At 46.4% G+C, this 21,552-nt stretch overlaps 1 protein-coding gene across 3 annotated transcripts in view; it reads left to right on the top strand.

Annotated features, from left to right (window-relative positions):
- Nucleotides 1–21,552, top strand: part of LOC144683611 (peptidyl-prolyl cis-trans isomerase FKBP5-like) — a 169,770-nt gene that overhangs the window by 101,585 nt on the left and 46,633 nt on the right. For all 3 annotated transcript variants that reach the window (XM_078546805.1, XM_078546803.1, XM_078546804.1), the window contains exon 3: nucleotides 2,261–2,403. In XM_078546805.1, the coding sequence (XP_078402931.1) occupies nucleotides 2,261–2,403 (143 nt within the window). The remainder of the gene's footprint in view (nucleotides 1–2,260; nucleotides 2,404–21,552) is intronic.

The raw sequence follows: 21,552 nt of genomic DNA, 5'->3' as shown, positions 1-21,552 counted from the left end.
ATGTGGATGCTGCACTTGTGTGGTGGATCAACTGACAGACTTGATTTGCATTCTCCTGCAAGCGTAATGTTGCAGCTCCCTTGAAGCTGCCAATTTTGTCAAAACATTCTCAATATTTCGATGTTAGGTCTTGAATTGAGGTGATAGGAATAGTTTCTGAGGTTGATCCGTCACGTGAGGTCTGACTGATTATAAGAATTGTTACTAGTGCGAGGTTATGGCATGCTGGTAAATCTGCAAATCACTGGGCCTTTAGCCTCCATGACGTAGAATATTTGTGACACCCAGAAGGATTGATTGTACTTGCACTCCAGGACTATGGATCCTGCACATGGACTAAGTGAACCGTTGTGAGCTAAAGATTTCACAGCAGTAGGCTTCACCATGGTCTTTCATGTCTTTTTGTATTTGAGGGGTAGTACGTTGGCACTTGCCCCTGTGTCAATCTTGGCCAATAATGAATAATTAGCAACTTTCTTAGGACAGATAATTCAAATCTTGGCAAATACTTCAGATGGTGTGATGGCATCTCTGCTTTCCATGAGATTGATGGTGTGAAACGTGTTCACCGCTCTTCATCTCATTGTGCACGTCGTCATTTTCTGGTTTGTCAATCACCTCATATACATGTTCCTGACAGGACACTACATGGTCATTCTTATTGTTTGAAGGTACCCATTGTGTACTGTCTGTTGCATCAGTGCATGGCTCTTTGTACGTGTTCTCCAGTCCATTGCGGAGTTTTACTTGGAGCTGGTGTGCTTGGTCACCACCTTTGTACCTTCCGACACAGCGTGCTTGGCCAGTTCCCTGGGCAGCAGCAGGTGCACGGCGGTCTGGATCTCCTGGGAGCTGATGGTGCTGCGCTTGGTGTAAGCCTCATCCGCGATGTGCACGAAAACATTGTTCACGAACGAGTTCATGATGCCTATGGCCTTGGAGGAGATGCCGATGTCAAGGTGAACCTGCTTCATCTCTTTGTAGATGAAAATTTGAATTGTGTGGTAATCCAACAATGATTGCCACTCCTGAGAAGATCCAGACCAATAATTTAAAAATACTGTTTCAACATTACAATAAGATTGAAAACTGTTGAACTCCCTCACATTGTAAAAGAGACTGAAGGGTGAGTTGACTGATTCCTTGCTCCCAGCTGGAAGCTATGCTTAAGGACAGTATCAGAGAATCAGGGCTACAAGTCTCATATTGCTGTGACCCACATTTCCTTTGATTTTGCTGGGAGTGGGGTTCAGTAAGTCCATCCTTTATAACATAGATTGCGTAGAATTACATGGAGCATACTGCATAGAAGCAGGTCATGTATAGGAACATAGGAACAGGCGTAGGGCATTTAGCTCCTTGAGCCTGTTCTGCTATTCATTTGAGCTCATGGCTGAACTGTGACTTAACTCCATCTAGCTGCCTTTGCTGATATGCCTCAATACCTTTGAATAACAAAAATCCATCAATTTCAGATTTAAAGTTAACAATCAATCTATCATCAATTGCCATTTGTGGAGGAATTCCAGATTCCTTCAGCTCTTTATATGAACAAGTGTTTCCGAATTTCGCTCCTGAAAGGTCTGCCTTTAATTTCTCAGCTCTGACCCCTAGTCCTAGACTTCCTAACAGAAATAGTTTCTCCCCATCTACCTATCTGTCCCCCTTAATAACTTGAAAACTTCAATCAAATCACTGCTTAATCTTCTAAATTCCAGAGAATGCAACCCTTTGTTTGTTTAATCTCTTTTTGTGGTTTTACCCTTTGGATCCAGGCTTCATTCTAGTAAATCTATGTTGCACTCCCTCCAAGACCAACACATCCTTCCTAAGGTGCGGTATCCAGCACTGCCCAACTGGTCCATGCCGGTATTTGGGCTTCAAGCAAACCTCCTCCCCTATACTTCATGTAACTTTATCAACATATCCATCTATTCCTTCCTCCTTCATGCATGCACCTAGATTCCCCTTAACTGCATCTCTGCTATTTGTCTGAACTACTCTGAGTTCCACATTCTAGCTACCTTATGGGTAATGAAGGTTCTCCTAGGTTCCTTGTGAATTTATTAGTGACTATCTTATATTTATGACCTTAGTTTTGAACTCCCTTATAGATGGAAACACTTTCTCTAGGTCCCCTTCATTATTTTAATGACCTTTATGAGGTTGCCCCTTAACCTTCTCTTTATGAGAGAAAAGAGCCAGTATATTTATACATTTAGACACTGTCTGGTTTTCAGAAATGTACTTCTTTTTATAGGTCAAGTGTTGAAAGCGTGGGACATTGGAGTGGCTTCGATGAAGAAGGGGGAGGTCTGTCAGTTGATCTGTAAGCCAAACTACGCCTATGGGGCTGCAGGCAGTCCACCTAAAGTTCCTCCAAACTCCACACTACTGTTTGAGGTGGGTGTGCGTTTTTGATGTCTTTTGCATTTCTGCCTTGATATCTAACTGCTATAATACTCTAGAGATAGAAGGACCACCACCACCTTCTCAGGATAACTAAAGGTGGACAATAAACACAGCCTTGCTAGTGTCATTCATAGGAGAGCTCATTTCCCTCCTTTAGGCCTTGAAAGAGTTGCTCCTTCTCGGAGCTCCTTTTGTCCTTCATCTGTTATTGTTTGCTCTCTCTCAAACTCTGTAAAGTAGCATGTGAATATTCAGAGACTATTGGTTTTCTGTTCAGGCTGCCTTCCTGATCATATGGATAGTTAGTCCATTCTATTGATGGTCTTCTTCTTGTAGATATGAGTGCACTTTTATTTCTTCTCACTATCCCATTCTCAGTCTCCACGAGATGAGATCTTGGACTTTGTGTCTTTTCCAGTTCTTGGCTTTCTCTATCCTTGCCTCTAATCAAGACTGATTCACCTAGTTGAAGTTCTGGTAACTGCTGCATTTTATGGTGATGATTGTAATTCTTTGTCTGATTTGCATGATATTTATCTTCCTTCTCCCTTGCTCTCTTGATGGCAGAGGTTTTTAGACATGGCATGAGCGTATGTGGAAGGACAAGAATTTGAGTTTATAGTCTTCTTCCCATTAGAAGTTCTGACGGAGCTAACCCGTTCTGAAGTGGTGCGAAATGGTAACTCGACAGTGCTAAGTTGATATTGTCACTCTTTTTCACCAAAGCTTTGACTGTTCTTACTGTTCTCTTGGCCTCACCATTTGCTTATGGGTACCTGGGTGAACTAGTTATGTGGACAAATCCATAGTCTTCCATAAATTATTTGAGCCCTTCACTCACAAGCTCTGGATCATTGTCTGCAATGACAAGATCTGGAATGCCATGTGTGGTAAAAATTTCTTTTAGTGAGTTAATGACTGGTTCTGGGGTTGTTCCTGAAGATGTTTAACTTCAATCCATCCGGAGTAACAGTCAACGACTATGAGGAATGTCTTCCCCCGGAGCTCCGGAAGGTCCATTCCGAGACATTCCTACGGTCTGGATGGGAATTATGATACCACCAATGGTTCTTTTTGCTCTTGGTGATGGATTGTACAGGTAATGCAGCTCAAAATCATGCCCTCTAGTGATCTTGAGATTCCTGGCCATCAAACTGAATTTCACAGCCTAGCACATCATTGTGTAATGCCTGGATATCCCTGGTGTATTCTCTGAAGGATCTCAAATCTAAGGGCTCTTGGTGTGACCAGCCTCACATTATAGATTAAAATGTCATCCACAACTCTGAGATGTCTGCGTTGCTCACAGTACTTTTTCAGAGTTAGGTTATTTGGAAGATATTCTGGCCATCCGTTTTTGTAGTATTGTCTGATTTCAGCATATTCTTCACTTGTTTTTGGCGCTTGCTCTCTTTCATTCAGCCTCTGTGTGGCTTCTGGTAGGAATTTTGTATGACTCTACATTCCAAACAAGATTTATGCTCAAGCTTCCCGACAGGAATGTGTGACAATGTATCTGCAGCTGTTTGCTGCATATTCATCCGGTTCCTTCACCCACTGTTTTAGGAAAATCTTCTGTCTGGTTTCCTCAATGTAATCCACTTCTTCTTTTTTGTAGATGAGCTGTAGATCTATGCAAGCTTTTAAATTTTAACAGTGAGCATTCTTGATTGTGAATCAAATACAAAGTTTCTGTGATTTCTCTTCCTTTGTGCTGGTGTTTAGCAGTCAACTATACCTTGACTTTCAGCTGAATGCCTCCTGGACCATGGAATCTTATGGGCAACGGCTGGAGTATGTCTGGTTTTTCTGTGTCTGACAGAATTGAAACTCCTGCTCCGTTGCCTAACTTGATGTTTGTTTTATGTCTGTTGGCTGTAATATCTACACTCCAATAGTTCCCATTTGATCCTGCAACTTCTCCCAAGAATAGTACTTCTGGTTCTTTTTCTTCTTCAACTTCTTGAATGTCTTCAATTGCTTGAATAATACACGGCCATGGCTGTTTCTCCTTTAATTGTTTGGATAAGAGCTGTTTGCTGCAGCAAACTGATTTAAAGTGGCCTCTCTTCTTGCAGGAATGGCACTCCGCATTTTTGGCAGGGAATTCTTCACACTGATACAGTCTTTTCCCACCACAATTAGGACACTGAATAATGGTGGCTACCCGCCATCTTCACTATTTCTCTGTTTGGGGTTAGGTGTGGTGCAATTTCTCTGTGCTATAAACTGGACTGTATCAGTTGGTTTTCTCCTCAAGATTTCTTTTTCACCTTGAATAAAGATTTTGGGGAGAATTTTCTCCTCGTTGGGTGGGTCAGTTGGGAGCGGCCGCGGAGCTGATCGCCGCCTGCAATTGGCTGCGTGCCACCATTTTATGTGGGCGGGCCAATTAAGGCCTACCTGTGCGGGCGGTGGTGGAGGGAGAGTCAGGGTCTGCCCTTTTTCGCGCATGCGCATGAAAGAGCGCAGAAACCTCCTTGAGGCAGCTCCGTGCCTCAGGGAAATTAAGTTCAGTGTCAAAGATGGTAAAAATAAAAAAATTAAATTATTCAGACATGAACCCTCATGTGACAGCTTCACGTGAGCTGCAACATTTTAATGAATTTTCATTAAAATTTTTATTCAATTAATAAACCTTCATGAAACCTCATCATGCCCGTGGATGAGGTTCCATGAGAAATGCAAAGGCTGCCTGGGCTCTTCACCTGCCTGCTAACCTTAAGGTTGGATGGGCAGCCCTGACAATTGCTTCATTTAGTTCATTAATGGCCCTAGCAGGCCTTTGACAGTTCGGCAGGCACGCAGCCGACTCTAGTGCGCGCCTGCCGAACGGAAGATCAGAATAACACACGGTGACGGCAGGGCGCACACCTGAAGTCACCGCGCGTCATTTTATGCATCAGCATGCAGGGCCCGCCCCCCCCCCCCCCCACACTCCGAACAGAAGATTCTGCCCTTTGTTTTGCTTTCTTTCTTCTGCCTGCCGTGCTATCTGTGCTGCTTTTGATAGGGTCAAATCTCCCCTCAATCCAAAAAATCCAATGGCGTCCCTTCTAAGATTCCTGATGTGATCCTTAATTAATTAATCTTTTAGGGACCTGTATTCACAATTTTCTGTTAATCGATCTAGCTCATTGATAAAGGAACCTATGCCCTCTCCCTGTCTTTGGGTACACCGGTAAATTTTGCTCATTCTATTATGATGTTTTTCCAAAGACTAAAATAAGTATCAATGGCTTTGATAACTTCATCATCCATTGCCATGCCTTCATTTGTTCTTGTATGACCATAACATCATCAGCACTACTACCTTCAGTGTAGTGTAAGGTTCTGATCTGCTCCTTGCTAGTCTTCTCTGCTAATTGAGATGCTGTTCTGTACCTGGTAAACCTGCAACACCAGTTCTACTACTTCTCAGCTTGATCATGGCTGGAGAACTCTGGCAAAGGAAGTATTTTCTCCATGCCCTCCTTTTACTTTTGGCTTCTCTGGAGTTGGTTGAAGATTTTTCTGCACTGCCCCTGCCCTGCAATCATTTCTCTTGCTGCTACTTCCAGTTGCTGGGCTCTTCACATGTTACTCTTTTCATCGTGTTTAACCGCCATCACCGTGTGTTGGACATGGTTCTGGACTTACAGACAATGCTGGAGAAAAGGCTGTTGGCAAATTCCATCTTTTACTGAACATTACACTAACTATATACAATACAGACTCAAAATGAGGCTCTACATAGAACTATCTCCCTCCATGCTCTATTGTCATGTGATCTTACATCGCTGATGATTTAGGCCATATATTTACATAGCTAACATTTTACATTACACTTCCCTCTTTCCTAAATCATTTGTTTCGTTCTCAATGAAACTGCGTAAATAAAATGCTCTCCCTTTCAAGAACTTATGGAAAGGTTGACCTGCTCCTGCCCCTCACCATCCCGCCTCTCCGCCATCATTCCTAATGGGTCACCAACAGCCCAAGACCAAGACCTAAGTCATGAGTGAACGGTTCAGTACAATCATTGCTCACAGGAAAGATGTGGCAATAAAGTTACTGAGGAAGTCCAGAGTCTACTTTAAGCTGAAGTGTTTCGGAACAAATGTAAAACTTTGACTAATAGAATGTTCTTGCTAGTTTAGGGTGAGTGCGAACAATCATTGACTCGTAAGCTATCATTCATTCTTTAAAATGTTGACCTGCTTTTCTTTTCTCCCTGCTCTTCCAAGTTTCACTGGGAATTTCCAAATGGTGTTGTTTAGGGGTATGGATCTACTGGCACAGATTGTGGAACAATCTCACCCTCACCCATTCGATGCTCAGTGAAAATAGCAGAAATGAGCGCAATACAAAGGAAGGACTTGCATTTATATAGCATCTATCACAACCCAAGGATTCCCAAAGAACTTTACAAAGAACAAAGTACTTTTGAAGTGTAGTCCCTGTTGTAATGTAGGAAACGCAACAGCAAACGTCACACAGCAAGTTGTCACAAACAGCAATGTGACTATGTAATCTGTTTTAGGTGTTGGTTTCCCTCTCTTGGCTATCGTTTCAGCAGTAAAAAAAAACTGACCTTGGTCGCTGCCTTGAAAATCTGGCTTGCAGCCTTGAAGAGAACTTGCTGCCCGGTGATGTTTTGCTTCAGTGATTACACTCAGTCGATTCTAGACTGACCTCTGAGGCTGTCAAATCTTCCCGTGTGTTTTTTAAGATAACGTCACTTGACATTGTATTCCTTTAAGACAGCTGTCTTCTCCTGCCATATCAGGCACAGTATGGACCTGTTGTGCTCAACAGCGAAGAAGCCATAAATCCAGGAAGCTTTGAAGACTCGGCCTTCCAAGTCAACTGTTCTTTTCTTGCTAGCAAGGGGTCCTGAGGGGCTCACCATCATTAATTGATAACTACTGTGGTTGATGAATGGTGATAATCAACAGTCCTGGAGTGGGAATGTTGCTTTTCTAAATTGCTCTTTTGATCCTCAAGGGAGGAAGTGCAAGTCAAGTGCACTCTATAAAAGGGTAGGAAAAGGTAGATGATAAACAGTGGTAGGAAAACCCATAACATTATATCCAGCAATAAAGTTCTCAGTAAATCCCCCGCCTCCCCCATCAATGATAGCAATGGAAGGGCCTGAGTGGGGAATCTCCCCATCCCCTTTAGTGTTGCCCTGACCCCATTCCCTCCACAAGCGGCAACTGAGCCCCACTCAGCCCTGCGCAAATTCATGGTGAGGCCACCTGACCACCTGAGGTCTGGCACCACACTCCATGCACCCACCCACCCCTCCGCCCCCCGCCAACTGGTGACAATTAAAACTTAGGCCACCCAAGGTCCAGGGCTGTTGAGGTTGAGGCCGATGTCCACACCCCAGCCCGCAGCTCTGATCACCCACCCCACCCCGAACCTACCAGCCCTGAGCATCCACCTCATCCCCGAAGCCCGCCAGACCCATGCAACCTCCCCAGCCCCCAGCAACCCCCCAGCTCCCGAACACCGAGCACCCACCTCCCAGCCCGCCAGCTCAGAGCACCAACCCCAGTTGGGACCAAGGTTGGGGCAACTCCAATCGCCATCTCCCCATTCCCCCACAAGCTCTGAACACCTGCTCCCTGGTGAACTTACCTGTCTCTCTGAGCTCCCCGGTCAGAAACAGAGATATTAAAAACTTTCCCGGCAACTGATGACATGACGCTCGTCCAATCCCAGGCTGGATCCATGCTACATTGACTGCTGATAGGCAGTCACTGGTGAGTCACTGATCAGCAACCAATGCATGGAGAAACCAGCCTGTAATTGGCTGAGAAGGCTCTGAGCATTTTACAAAATTCTGACCGGGAAGTCTTGAACGGTTGGCTCCAATGACTTGCCGGGCCAGATGCAAATGCCTCGGGGGCTGCATCTGGCCCGTGGGCCGGGCCTTGGACAAGCCTGTCCTAGCCTAAGGGGTGTGACCCCGTCTTCTGAAACAAAGTGTCTAGGTAACATTCCCTTTCCCTGATGCATCTGTAGCTCAACTTCTAGCTCACTGACTCTGAGCCAAAGCCCCTCGAGCTATAGATGCTTACTGAAGATGTGTTCACCCTGAATCACTTTGGTTTCCATCAAGCCAACATACTGCAGCTGCAACACATCACCTGCCTTAAACTACAAACAGAAGCAGATTCAAATTCTGGCCTAACTGAACTCCATTCAACATTGCACAATGTTCAGCACCATTCTTGACTCCTCAAATACTAAAGCAGTCTATGTCCAAATGCAACAAGACCTGGACAATATCCAGGCTTGGGCTGACAAGTGGCAAGTAACATTCACACCACAAAAGTGCCAGGCAATGGCCATTTCCAACAAGAGAGAATCCAACCATCACCCCTTGATATTCAATGGCATTAAAATCACTGAATCCCCACTATCAACATCCTCAGGGGTACCATTGACCAGAAACTGAACTGGACTAGCCATATAAATACTGTGGCTACAAGAGCAGGTCAGAGGCTAAGAATTGTACGAGTAACTCACCTCCTGACCCCCCCAAAGCGTGTCCACCATCTACAAAGCACAAGCCAGGAGTGTGATGGAATAGTCTACACTTGCCTGGATGAGTGCAGCTCGCACAGCACTCAAGAAGCTTGACACCATCCAGGACAAAGCAGCCCGCTTGATTGGTACCACATCCACAAACATTCACTCCCTCCACCACCGACGCACAGTAGCAGCAGTGTGTGCCATCTACAAGATGCACTGCAGGAATTCACCAAGGCTCCTTTGACAGCACCTTCCAAACCCACGACCGCTACCATCTAGAAGGACAAGAGCAGCAGATTGATGGGAACACTACCACCTGGAAGTTCTCCTCCAAGTCACTCAGCATCCTGACTTGGAAATCTATCGCCGTTCCTTCACTGTCGCTGGGTAAAAATTCTGGAACTCCCTTCCCTAACAGCACTGTGGGTGTACCTACACCACATGGACTGCAGCAGTTCAAGAAGGCAGCTCACCACCACCTTCTCAAGGGCAACTAAGGATGGGCAATAAATGTTGGCTTAGCCAGCGAAGCCCACATCCCGTGAATTAATTTTAAAAAAAGCTCCACTATTCACAAATCCTAATCAAGCACAGAGCCCAAGCCCATACTGTATTCAATGTTGACTGCTCTCTTGTCAATGTGAGTTGAATATAACATCACACCCTCTGGGTGCAGCCTGATGGTGAGAAGAGCAGGAACAAAGCGCAAAGCTCTGAGGCATCAGGAAGACACATGAGGAAGGAAATAACCAAGTTATAGGATACTGGTTCCTCATCCCTGTTGGTTTACGTTAAGATAAATGTGCTTATTTTCCCAATTTTCTCTTTTTAAGACACAGCTTGTCACTGGGGTACAGTACCACAGGCACCAACAGCTCACAGACACTAACAAAAAACCCTTTGGTCCAACCAATCACAATGCTCTGTTAAATAAATAGCTAAATAAATACATGATTTTGTGGGAGAGGAAAAAAGATGAACTGAGAACCCAGATTAATTCTGCGGGGGGATAAGATCTGGGAAATTCCTCTCCAGCCCCCTTAGACACTTGAAGCGTGTTCAGATGACTTCAACTCTCAGCATGCCATGCAGTGCCTTTTGCACAAGGTAATCACCCCCCCATCTGCATGAATATTTGAAGGTGCTATTGTACAGCCCACTCAATAACAGTTGAATCCACTGTCCATGTTTACAAAATCAGTGCAGAGCCATTCCAATTTCAAATTCTGGGTTCTGTAAGCAGTGCAGTCACCCTTTCAAATGCTGCTGATCCGCCTGGAGCTGGGGTCTGAATGGACTGTCACATTTGTGAAGCACGCAATATAATCTATTGCAGACACTGGGGCTGGGTAGCTTTTCACATTGCTGAAATCTTTCTCACTTTCAGAAATAAAACACAAGACAACAGACAAACTGGTCAGAGCACAGTACATGGCCCACTAGGAGACTCAGCTTTTGTTACACAAACAGAACCCAGACATTACAACAGTGATCTAACTCCAGGGGAACAACATTCCACTGTACTGGACCCAGACATTACACCAGTAGTCAGCAATGTTTTTTCATGAGGGGACTGGAGAGAGCAGGTAGGAAGAAACTGTTCCCATTGATGGAAGGCTAGAGAACCAGAGGATATCTTCCAGAGGCCCCCAGCATCGCAGATGCCGGACTTCACCCAATTCAATTCACTCCACATGGTATGAAACGGCTGAACGCATTGGATACTGCAAAGGCTATGGGCCCTGACAATATTCCAGCAATAGTACTGGAGACTTGTGCTTCAGAACTTGTTGTGCCCCTAGCCAAGCTGTTCCAGTACAGCTACAACACTGGCATCTACCCGGCTATATGGGAAATTGCCCAGTTTTTTCCTGTACACAAAAAGCAGGACAAATCCAACCAGGCCAATTACCGCTCCATCAGTCCACTCTTGATCATCAGTAAAGCGATGGAAGGGGTCATCAGCAGTGCTATCAAGCACCAGTTGCTTAGCAATAGCCTGCTCACTGACGCTCAGTTTGAGTTGCGCCAGAGCCACTAGCTCCTGACCTCATAACAGCCTTGGTTCAAACATGGACAAAAGAGCTGAACTCCAGAGGTGAGGTGAGAGTGACTGCCCTTGACGTCAAGGAAGCATTTGACTGAGTGTGGCATCAAGCAGCCCCAGCAAAACTGTAATCAACGGGAATCAGGGGGGAAACTCTCCACTGATTGGAGTCATACCTAGCACCAAGGAAGATGGTTGTGGTTGTTGGAGGTCAATCATCTCAGTTCCAGGATATCACTGCAGGAGTTCCTCAGGGTAGTGTCCTCGGCCCAACCATCTTCAGCTGCTTCATCAATGACCTTCCTTCCATCATAAGGTCAGAAGTAGGGATGTTCACTGATGATTGCACAATGTTCAGCACTATTTGCGACTCCTCAGATACTGAAGCAGTCCATGTCCAAATGCAGCAAGACCTGGACAATATTAAGGCTTGGGCTGACAAGTGGCAAGTAACATTCGCACCAAACAAGTGCCAGGCAATGGCCATTTCCAACAAGAGAGATTGCAAGCATCGCCCGCTGACATTCAATGGCATTACCATCACTGAATGGTACTATCAATGTCCTGGGAGTTACCATTGACCAGAAACGGAACTGGACCAGCCATATAAATACTGTGACTACAAGGGCAGGTCAGAGGTTAGGAATCCTGAGGCAAATAACTCATCCCCTGACTCCCCAAAGCCTGTCAACCATCTACAAGGCACAAATCAGGAGTGTGATGGTATACTCTCCACTTGCCTGGCTGAGTGCAGCACCAACAACATTCAAAAAGCTTGACACTGTCCAGGACAAAGCAGCCCGATTGATTGGCACGTCATCCACAAACATTCGCTCCCTCCACCACCAACGCATGGTGGCAGCAGTGTGTACCATCTACAAGATGCACTGCAGGAATTCACCAAGGCTCCTTAGACAGCACCTTCCAAACCCATGCCCACTATCATCTAGAAGGACAAGGGCAACAGATATATGGGAAGACCACCGCCTGGAAGTTCCCCTCCAAGCTACACATCATGCTGACTTGGAAATGTATCGCCGTTCCTTCACTGTCACTGGGTCAAAATCCTGAAACTCCCTCCCTAACAGCACTGTGGGTGTACCTACACCACATGAGCAGCAGCCATCCAAGAAGGCAGCTCTCGACTACTTTCTCAAGGGCAATTAGGGATGGGCAATACATGCTGACCTCACCAGCGATGCCCACAATCCATGAATGAATAAAATATATATATATTTAAGGTGATTGGCAAAAAAAACTAAAGGTGACATGAGGAAACACTTTTTTACACAATGAGTGATTAGGACCTGGAATGCATTGCCTGAGAGTGTGGTGGAGGCAGATCAAATCATGGCTTTCAAAATGGAATTGGATAATGATCTTGTAATAAACTTGGAGTACTGGGCAGGTTTCTTTTAAGAAACAGTAAACTTTCTTTTCAGAGCTCCTGATGAAGTTACATGCTTGAACCAAGTACAAGGCTAGGAAGCTCCACCCTTAAGATTACCCTCGCTTAGGTCTGATTTGTCTATACAGTCACATGATCCCCATAACAGTATGAAAGGTTTTACTTACAATTACTACATTCTTCCCCCTTTAATTTTGTTTTACCACTCTTATTTACAAAAATATCTTAGCCTATATCATATACAAATATATACAGTTCATGCAATTATAGATTTAGTCTTTGAGGTGGTTTTCTGATTCGGGTAGAGTGACACAACTCTACAACTTAAGATTCTTCCATTGGATCGACTTGATCAGGAACTGCAGCAGCATGGATAAGCTTAGATATTAGGAGTTCAGAATTATTTGCTTCAACAGAGACATCGAGTGTGACTAATGATCTGGCAGCACAGGGATCAAAAGTTTGACTTCAATTTCAGGTGGACTAACTGGTTGTTGAAGCGTCTCTCTACTTCTTAGATGATCCACATGTTTCCTAACAATCCTGTTTTCCACTTCCACTTGAAATGACAAAGGTCCTATTTCAGAGACGATTGTACCAGGAACCCATCTTGGTCCAGTTGCAAAGTTTCGCACAAAAACTGTGTCTTCCACAGTAAATTCTCGACCTTTACTGTGAACATCATGATTCACTTTCTGACTACTCTGGTTCTTCTCCACCTTCCCATCTAAGTTATGGAATACCAGGCTCAATCTTGTATGAAGGCACACTTCATTAGCAATTCCAATGGTGTTGAACCCATGGTTGCATGAGGAGCCATGCAATAGTTGAAAAGAAACCTTGAAATTTGTGTTTCTAATGTTCCCTCCAATTGTTTCTTCATGCCTTTTTTAAAGGTTTGTACTGCTCTTTCTGCTAACCCATTGGATGAGGGATGACACAATGCTGTTCTGACATGTTTAATCCCATTTAGGTTCATGAATCTCTGGAATTCTGTACCAGTGAAAGCAGTGCCATTATCTGACGCAATAGCTTCTGGTAGGCCATGTATGCTAAAACATTGGTGTAGCTTTTCCATAGTTGCGCATAAAGTAGGTGATCTCTCTTCAGCTACATCCATCCACTTTGAATGTGCGTCAATGATCACTAAAAATATGGTACCTAAAAATGGACCAACATAGTCTACATGTTGTCTAACCCAGGGTCGACCAGGCCACTCCCACGGTGCAGTGGATCTGAAACAGGCAACTTCTGTTGTTGTTGACACTGGGGACAGTGCTTAACTATTTTTTCTGTATCACTGTCTATACTTGGCCACCAGATATAACTTTGTGCAAGCATCTTCATTTTCAAAATACCAGGATGTGCACTGTGAAGCTCTGTCAAGAGTGGTTTCCTTCATTGGGATGATGATTCTTGTTCCCCACAACAAGATTCCATCTTGACAACTTAATTCAGTTTTACGGGCATAGAATGGTTTTAATTCTTCAGAGACCTGTGCATTTGACTATCTTTGCAATACCTGTTCTCGGACTCTTGATAAAATTGGATCTCAGTTTGTCCAATTCTTTATCTGCTTTGCACAGACCATGAGGAGTCCAGGAAATTCAACACAAATACAACTTCTTGAGGTACTGGAGCATGTGTAATGCTCTCTGTCTAAGGAAGGTGACTGAAGGCATCTGCATTTGCTATATGCACACCTGGACGGTGCATAAAGGTGTATTTGCATGCCATTTTGATGGCGGGTGGGCTCTCATTAGCCTGCCACGCCATCATCTTGCCGCTTCATCACGCCGGACACTATATTTAAAGTGCAGCCGCATGCACACCTCTCAGTGCTTCCAGCCCATGACTACTACAAAGAAGACATGGCCCCGAAAGGCAAAAAGACTGCAGTCCCCATGTTTAATGACGCGTCCCTCAAGCGCCTTTTGGCCACAGTAGAGGCTCGCTGTGATGTCCTCTACCCCCCACTCTGGCTGCAGGATGGGCAGCAACATCTTCAATCTGGCTTGAGAGGCAGTGACAGCAGTGGTCAGCACCAATGCCCTGCAAAAGATGATAGCCACCTAGTGCCACAAGAGGATGAATGGTCTCCTCTGTTCCGCCAGGGTGAGTCACTCTTCTCATCATTCTCAACTCACAAAACCATCACACATCCACAGGGCCCTCACTCACTGTCAGTTCAAGGGACATCACCATCACTCTCTCATACACAACTTCATTGTCCTCATCCTGTCTATGAGACGACTCACCACTTACACTTGCCAGCCATACTTATCATCTGGCCTGGCAGGCATCCTGCTTACACTCTCTCCAACTCTGTTCATGCATGAGGAGCTGGCACACAACAACAGGGAGAGGTCGCAGACCAGTGGAGGAAGGCCTGAGATCAAGGTCCTCATAGACTTTGAAAACAGAGCCATCCAGCTGGCCGGCGAGGATCTGAATCAGCCCTGTGCTGACGGTGAGATTGGTGGTGCTCTACCAAGTGAGTGCAACATCCATCAGGCAACCATGCTGTGAGTGATGTGTCCTGTTTCACAGGCCACTGCCATGCACTAATTATCTCTCCCTGCTTTCGCAGGCACATCTGGGAAACAGCCAACGGAGTCCATGATCCAGGCCCTTGATTCAAGCCCTGAAGAAACCTCTGAAGAGGAATCTTAAGGCACTCTCCTTGAAGTCCTGTCACAGTGCTCACCCACACCCTGCACCAGCACAGAGACACACACCTCGGTGGGACCTAACTTTAGAGTAACCTCAGGATCACAATCTGGTGGGCACATCGCACTGTCTGATCCACAGCAGGTGGAAACAGGGGCTTCCCAGGTCCCTGGTACTCGGAGGGCTGCTGGAGGCCAGAAATCCGCTGAGTCCGAGTCAGATGACGAGCCTTTGGACTTGGTCGTGTCACAGTTGCTGGAGCTGCAAAGGCAAGCTCGGGAACATCGGGAAGGGATGTCTACTGCACTCCTCAGATTGCAAGGCATGATGGAGGAGTCCGTCCCTCTTCAGTCTGAGGTTGTAGCACCGGCATGCCAACGCACCGAGGTCAACACTCACAGGATGGCGGCCGCCATGGAGACCTTGGTCCAGGTCGTCGCTCCTGCACTGCTGCACGGCCTGAACTCCATCACTGATGCCATAGTTGGTCTCCAACAATATGTACACAAGAGAGGTGCTGGGCAGCTCGATCTCACTCCAACTTCCCCTTCTCCTCAAGGAGTCAGCCTGGGGCCCTTAGGCACCCATAGAGAGGAGGATCAGCAGATGCACACTCCAGGACCATCCACCCAGGTGACTCCGGGAGTGTCCAGCCCATCCAAATCCCCTCTTCCTGTGACCCCAGCAGCCCCAGCTCCACAGCTCGAGGAGGGAGCCGCTGCTAAACAGCAGGACCCCAAAAGCAGGCTGGGGCCCTCCAGGTCTTGGCCCTCCAGAGGACACTCATCAAGGTCATCACAGACATGGAGTAGCAGGCTGCCTCCACCTCCATTGTGAATGTTCGGGGAGCACCAAGATGTAGTGGCAAGATTAGAAAGATTAAGAAGATGTAACTCTTTTGAGTTATCAACAGTCACAGATTGTAACTCTTTCGTGTACATTCACAGTTCTTGGTTTCCGGGAGTGGGACATGAACCCACAACCCTCTGATTCAAAGGCGAGGGTGCTATGAACTGAGCCACAGCTGACACCTCATTAAGAAGATGTAACTCTTTCGAGTTATCAACAGATCGCATGTAACTCTTTCGAGTACGTTCACAGTTCTTGGTTTCTGGGAGTGGGACATGAACCCACAACCCTCTGATTCAAAGGGGACGGTGCTATGAACTGAGCCACAGCTGACACCTCATTAAGAAGATGTAACTCTTTCGAGTTATCAACAGTCACAGATTGTAACTCTTTCGAGTACATTCACAGTTCTTGGTTTCCGGGAGTGGGACATGAACCCACAACCTTCTGATTCAAAGGCGAGGGTGCTATGAACTGAGCCACAGCTGACACCTCATTAAGAAGATGTAACTCTTTCGAGTTATCAACAGATCGCATGTAACTCTTTCGAGTACATTCACAGTTCTTGGTTTCCAGGAGTGGGATATGAACCCACAACCTTCTGATTCAAAGGCGAGGGTGCTATGAACTGAGCCACAGCTGACACCTCATTAAGAAGATGCAGTTGCACAGCCTGGGCACAGCTGTTAACCACTTGCATATAATGTTCACTAATGTAAGCAAACTCTAAACAATGTCTCCCTGCTCCTTGTTCTGATGAGTGGTGCTTGTGTCACTCAGGTATGAAACCTTCCTGCACAAAATAAAGGCCAGTCCAGAGCCTCTTCCATATGCTTTGAGCAGCCTTCAGACCAAAGTGATGGTCTGGCCTCACACTCCCTGGACACATTAGTGATGCCTGCACCTCGGCGGTGCTGGTCATTGTTGCCAGAATGTCGTGAGCCGGCGTCACAGAGTTCCATCATTCTCTCTATGTGCTCTCAGCACCTTTAAGATGGGGCTGGCCCCCATCTCTTCAGCATCTGTGACCAGTGTCGCTGTGCTGCTAAAGAGGTCAGGTGCTGAAGGCAGACAAAGAATCAGATGCTTTTAAAGTTTCATGGCTGCATCTTTATGATATGACCCTGATCACAGAGTGCAAGCGAGCTGCCCTCGGCCAGACAGGAGTCAAACATACTCGGAGGCTATGGGAAGATCTATGGAGTATCCTCACTTCATGTTGTCATCATTCTCCTGCAATTGAGTGACTGTTAAAGTAATCACTGCATCTCTATGACAAGAACATTATCTGCCATAAGCCAGACTGGAGTCAAGCGTTCATAGATGCACTGTGAGGATCTATGGGGTCTCCTCACTGCATGTTGTCATCATCCTCCACAAATTTAGCAGCTATTAGGGCCTCCTAAGCACGCCTGCCTCGTCTGGCCAGTGCGGTGGCTTCATCACCGTCATCATCGCCTTCGAGGACCTCCTCACCCTCATCACCATCGACGTCCTCCTCATTTGAGAAGACCTCCAGCTCCTTCATCTCCTCCTCAGCCAGCTCCTCCCCCCATTGCAGCGCCAGGTTGTAAAGGGCACCGCAGGCAACAATGATGCGTGATACCCTTTGTGGACTATATTGCAGGGCTCCACCATAACCCACACACCGAGACATCATCTTCAGCATCCCAATGGTTTGCTCCACCAAGGTGCGAGCTGCAGCATGAACCTCGTTGTACCTTCGTTCTGCTGCAGTCTGAGGCTGCCGCATGGGTGTCATCAGCCACGTCCTCTGCAGGTAGCCCTTGTCCCTGAGGAGCCATCCCTGCAGCCTCTGTGGACTCTGGAGGATATCAGAGATCTGTGAGCAACTGAGAATGTAGGATTCATGGACACTCCCTGGGAATTGTGCACAGACCTGCAGGATGTGTTCGTGATGGTCACACACCAGCTGCACATTCAGCGAATGGAATCCCTTGTGGATGATATAGTTGACTGCGTGTTGCGACGGAGATCTGAGCGCCACATGAATGCAGTTGATGGCACCTTACACCTGTTGGAAACCTGAGATCTGGGTAAATCCAATCGCTCTTGCATCCTGGCTGTCCTGGTCCTGGGCAAAATGAACAAAGTTTTGTGCCCTCGTGAAGATGGCATCCGTGACCTCATGGATGCATTTGTTTGTGGAGGCTTGTGATATCCCACAGTGGTCACCTGTGGAACACTGGAAGGAGCTACTGGCTTAAAAATTGAGCGCTGCAGTCACTTTCATGGCCACTGGCAGTGGATGCCCTCCATGTCCCCGTGGCACCAAATCCTGCAGTAAGTGGTAGATGTGACCGATCAGTTCCCTGGACATGCGCAGTCTTTGGCAACACTGGCTCTCGGTCATCTGCAGGAATGAAAGGTGGGCTCTAAAGACCCTGGGTGTCGCTAGGCGCCGACCAATGATGGCTCTCAGTGGCTCTTCAGTGGCATGCACAGGAGCCCTAGCTGCCCTTTCTTCCTGAGGGTGCTGTTCCTCCCTCTGCGCAGCCAGGCACCTCCGTCACTCTCTTCTCCTTTGTCTCTGCTCCCTGTAAGCCATGCGGCATTCAGCTAGTTCACCAGGCCCCATGCTCCTTATGTACTCCTCCTGCAGGATGAGAAAGAGAGACATGTGGGTTAGCTTGGGTGCTCTAAGAAACTCTCTTGGTTAAACCTGAAGGCCCCTTAATGCATCCTGGAGAGTGCTTGCCACCATTTGGATGGCCAGAGATTAGTTCGCTGCATGGCCCACCACCTCTGTCCCACTCCACTTGACCGATTGGTGGCAGCTTTGCCCATTGGACTGCATGCTGTGCTCTCAGCTCAGGCACAGGCATTCTCCTAACCCGCACTGCAAGGTTGCACTGTTAGCGTGAACTATGGGGAAGACTGGTCCAAACTGGGATGATGACGTTGCAAGGGGCTGTGAGCGCCTCCACCAGTGACTGCTCCATGGCCAGCTTTAGCGAGGAGATTGTACAACGTGCCCAGTCGTCCAACTGTTCTGCAGTCCACTAAAATGCTCATTAGTTTGCAGTCTGTGCCTGAGGGGTGAAGAGTTCTGGAGCACTTGGTGGCACTTGCATGCCCCTGCGTTGCTTGAGTGGGCAGATAAGCTAGAGGCCCAACTCCAGGCATGTCAATGTCTGTCTCAACTGTGGAAGAATGGCCACTTTATACAAGGTTTTCCTAATGCATGGCTGCTTCCCTCCTTACCCATCCTGCATGTGCATGCGCACTGCCTTCAACCACAGGGCAGCCCAGCCCTTGCCCCCCTCTGGCCCCCGTGCCTCAACCGCAGGGCAGATCTTGCATCCCCCCACAATGCGCTGCAACCTTGAAGCCCAACAGTTGACCCTTGAAAGCGCTGTGCAATGTTACTGTGCACTCACCTCCGAGTTCCCCTCAAAGTGCAGCCCGCCAAGTGCACACCTTTTATATGCTGTTGTGAAACACGTTGGCGTGCAATCACGCCAATGTGGGCGGACGATCCAACGGTGGGTGGGGGTGATTCCAGTGGGCTGGCCTTATAATTATGCGTTGTATTATATGTTGTATTACAATTAGGTTCCCAAGATTTGATGGCAGGAAACGCAACCCGCCATCGACAGGCAGAGCAGACGATCGCAAACTCATTCCACGACGCTGTGAAACTGATTTCTGGCCTTCTCGCCATATTGTCCACTTACACTGCTGAGCACGCCTGACGCCAGCGGGCACAGAAAATTCCACCCAAGGATTCAGTTTGAATTAAGTATTTTCTACCATGTTTGAGAAGTAGTTCAAATGAGCACTTATGCAGAGTGAGTGCAATATTCTAGAGCTAGCCTCTGAAATGGGTTGGAATACAAGAGTAAGGAAGCTTTGCTGATGTTCCCCTGGCCTTTGGTGGGACCACGCCTGGAGTCCTGTGTACAGTTTTGGTCTCTATAACTAAGGAAGGATAAACTTGCCTTGGAGGCGCTGCAGCAGAAGTTCACTAGATTGATTGCTGGGATAAGAGTTGTCCTATGATGGGAGCTCCAGTAGAACGGGTCTCTGCTCTCTGGAGTTTAGAAGAATGAGAGGTCATATCAGTGAAATGCATAAAATTCTGAGAGGACTTGACTAGGCAGATGCTGAGAAGTTGTTTCCCTGACTGGAGACTCTAAAACATAGAGGCATAATCTCAAGATAAGGAGTCGACAATCTAGGACTGAGACCAGGAGAAATGTTTGCATTCAGAGGGTTGGGAATCTTTGGAATTCTCTTTCCCAGAGGACTGTGGATGTCGTCATTGAGCATATTCAAGGATGTGATTGATAGATTATTGGACTCTCAGGGAAGCAAAGGATATGAGGATGGGAAGGGAAGCAGAATTGAAGTTGAATCAGCCATGATCCTATTGAATGGAGGAGCAGGCTCGAGGGCAGTATGGCCTACTCCTGCTCCTGTATCTTATGTTCTTAAGCATTTTACAGCTTGTCTTTGCTCATATTTATAATGGAACAAAAAATTATAAAACAATTAAAAATTCTCTTAGTAGTAATTTATTGACCAATTCATTCCTTTCCATGATTGTACATCAGGTTCATCTTGTTCTCTTTTTTCTTGTCTTAGTATCTTCTGATTGAAACAGATCAGTGACCCTCCAATGAATATTGTTACACCAGCTAGCTGTGTCTTGCTATCTAACATCTGGGACCAAAATCAACAGTCACTTTGGAGGTTTGATTTTTCCATGTCTTGCGCCAGTATTTAAGAATATTTGGTCTGGCCAGCATTTATTTAAGAGTGGACTTTGTCAGGCATTAGAAGCTGTTCCGTCAGCTTTTGGGAGTTTGTGATCTTGGCATGTAATGCTCATGGGAGAGCTGTCTGGATGAGAAAGACAAACCCGTTTTGACATCTCATATCTGACCCTGTGCTTGACACCAGAGTCAGAAAACATTCCGTTCCCTGGTACTCAGATCCATTCCCTGAATTAGTGTAAGAAGTCAGCAAGATAACTCATACTGTTGGCTGCACTTCTGAAGCTGGCCTAATGAACATCAGGCCACAGCCATGTCATCTTTATGGTTGCCCCACATGAATGGTTATGGCAATCCTTTGGAGTTTTGTTTTTTCACAAGTTCCGCAGCTTAACTTCCATCACTCACTCAACTTCCCCCCTGAGAAAGTGAGCAACCAAGGACCTTTTGATCTTCTTGGCCATTCCAAGCAGGAAGTGGACTGACTGCATTTAGATGAGTTCCAGGAGTTTAAATACCACAGGGCACAAACGTTTACTAGTGGGTGGGTTTCACACTTACCCTGTCCTCACTCCCCTCATCAAAACCCACATGGAATTAAAATTGATCCTGTAGTGCTGGTTAGAATAAGGGATTCTTGATGGTATTTATGTAAGGTGCTCGTCAAGGGACTGAGGGCTGCTCTCAGAAAGTCCCTGGTTCATATATTTGGCAGTTTGCTGGATTGACCTCATGGACTGCAGAGAGACAAGCTGGTGCCAATATTTAAAAAGGCAGCAAATAAAAACTAGTGGAAACCCCCATTGTTGTTAGGACTGTTGCTCTTCACCATCTTTACCAGTGACCTGGATGAAGGCATCACGGGAACTTTCCACAAGTTTGTGGATGATACAAAGATATGG

Source organism: Cetorhinus maximus, chromosome 8 (assembly GCF_964194155.1).
Source record: "Cetorhinus maximus chromosome 8, sCetMax3.hap1.1, whole genome shotgun sequence".
In the NCBI taxonomy this organism is placed as follows: domain Eukaryota; kingdom Metazoa; phylum Chordata; class Chondrichthyes; order Lamniformes; family Cetorhinidae; genus Cetorhinus; species Cetorhinus maximus.
Note: the sequence above shows the minus strand (reverse complement) of the source record. Positions and strands in the feature narration are given on the sequence as shown.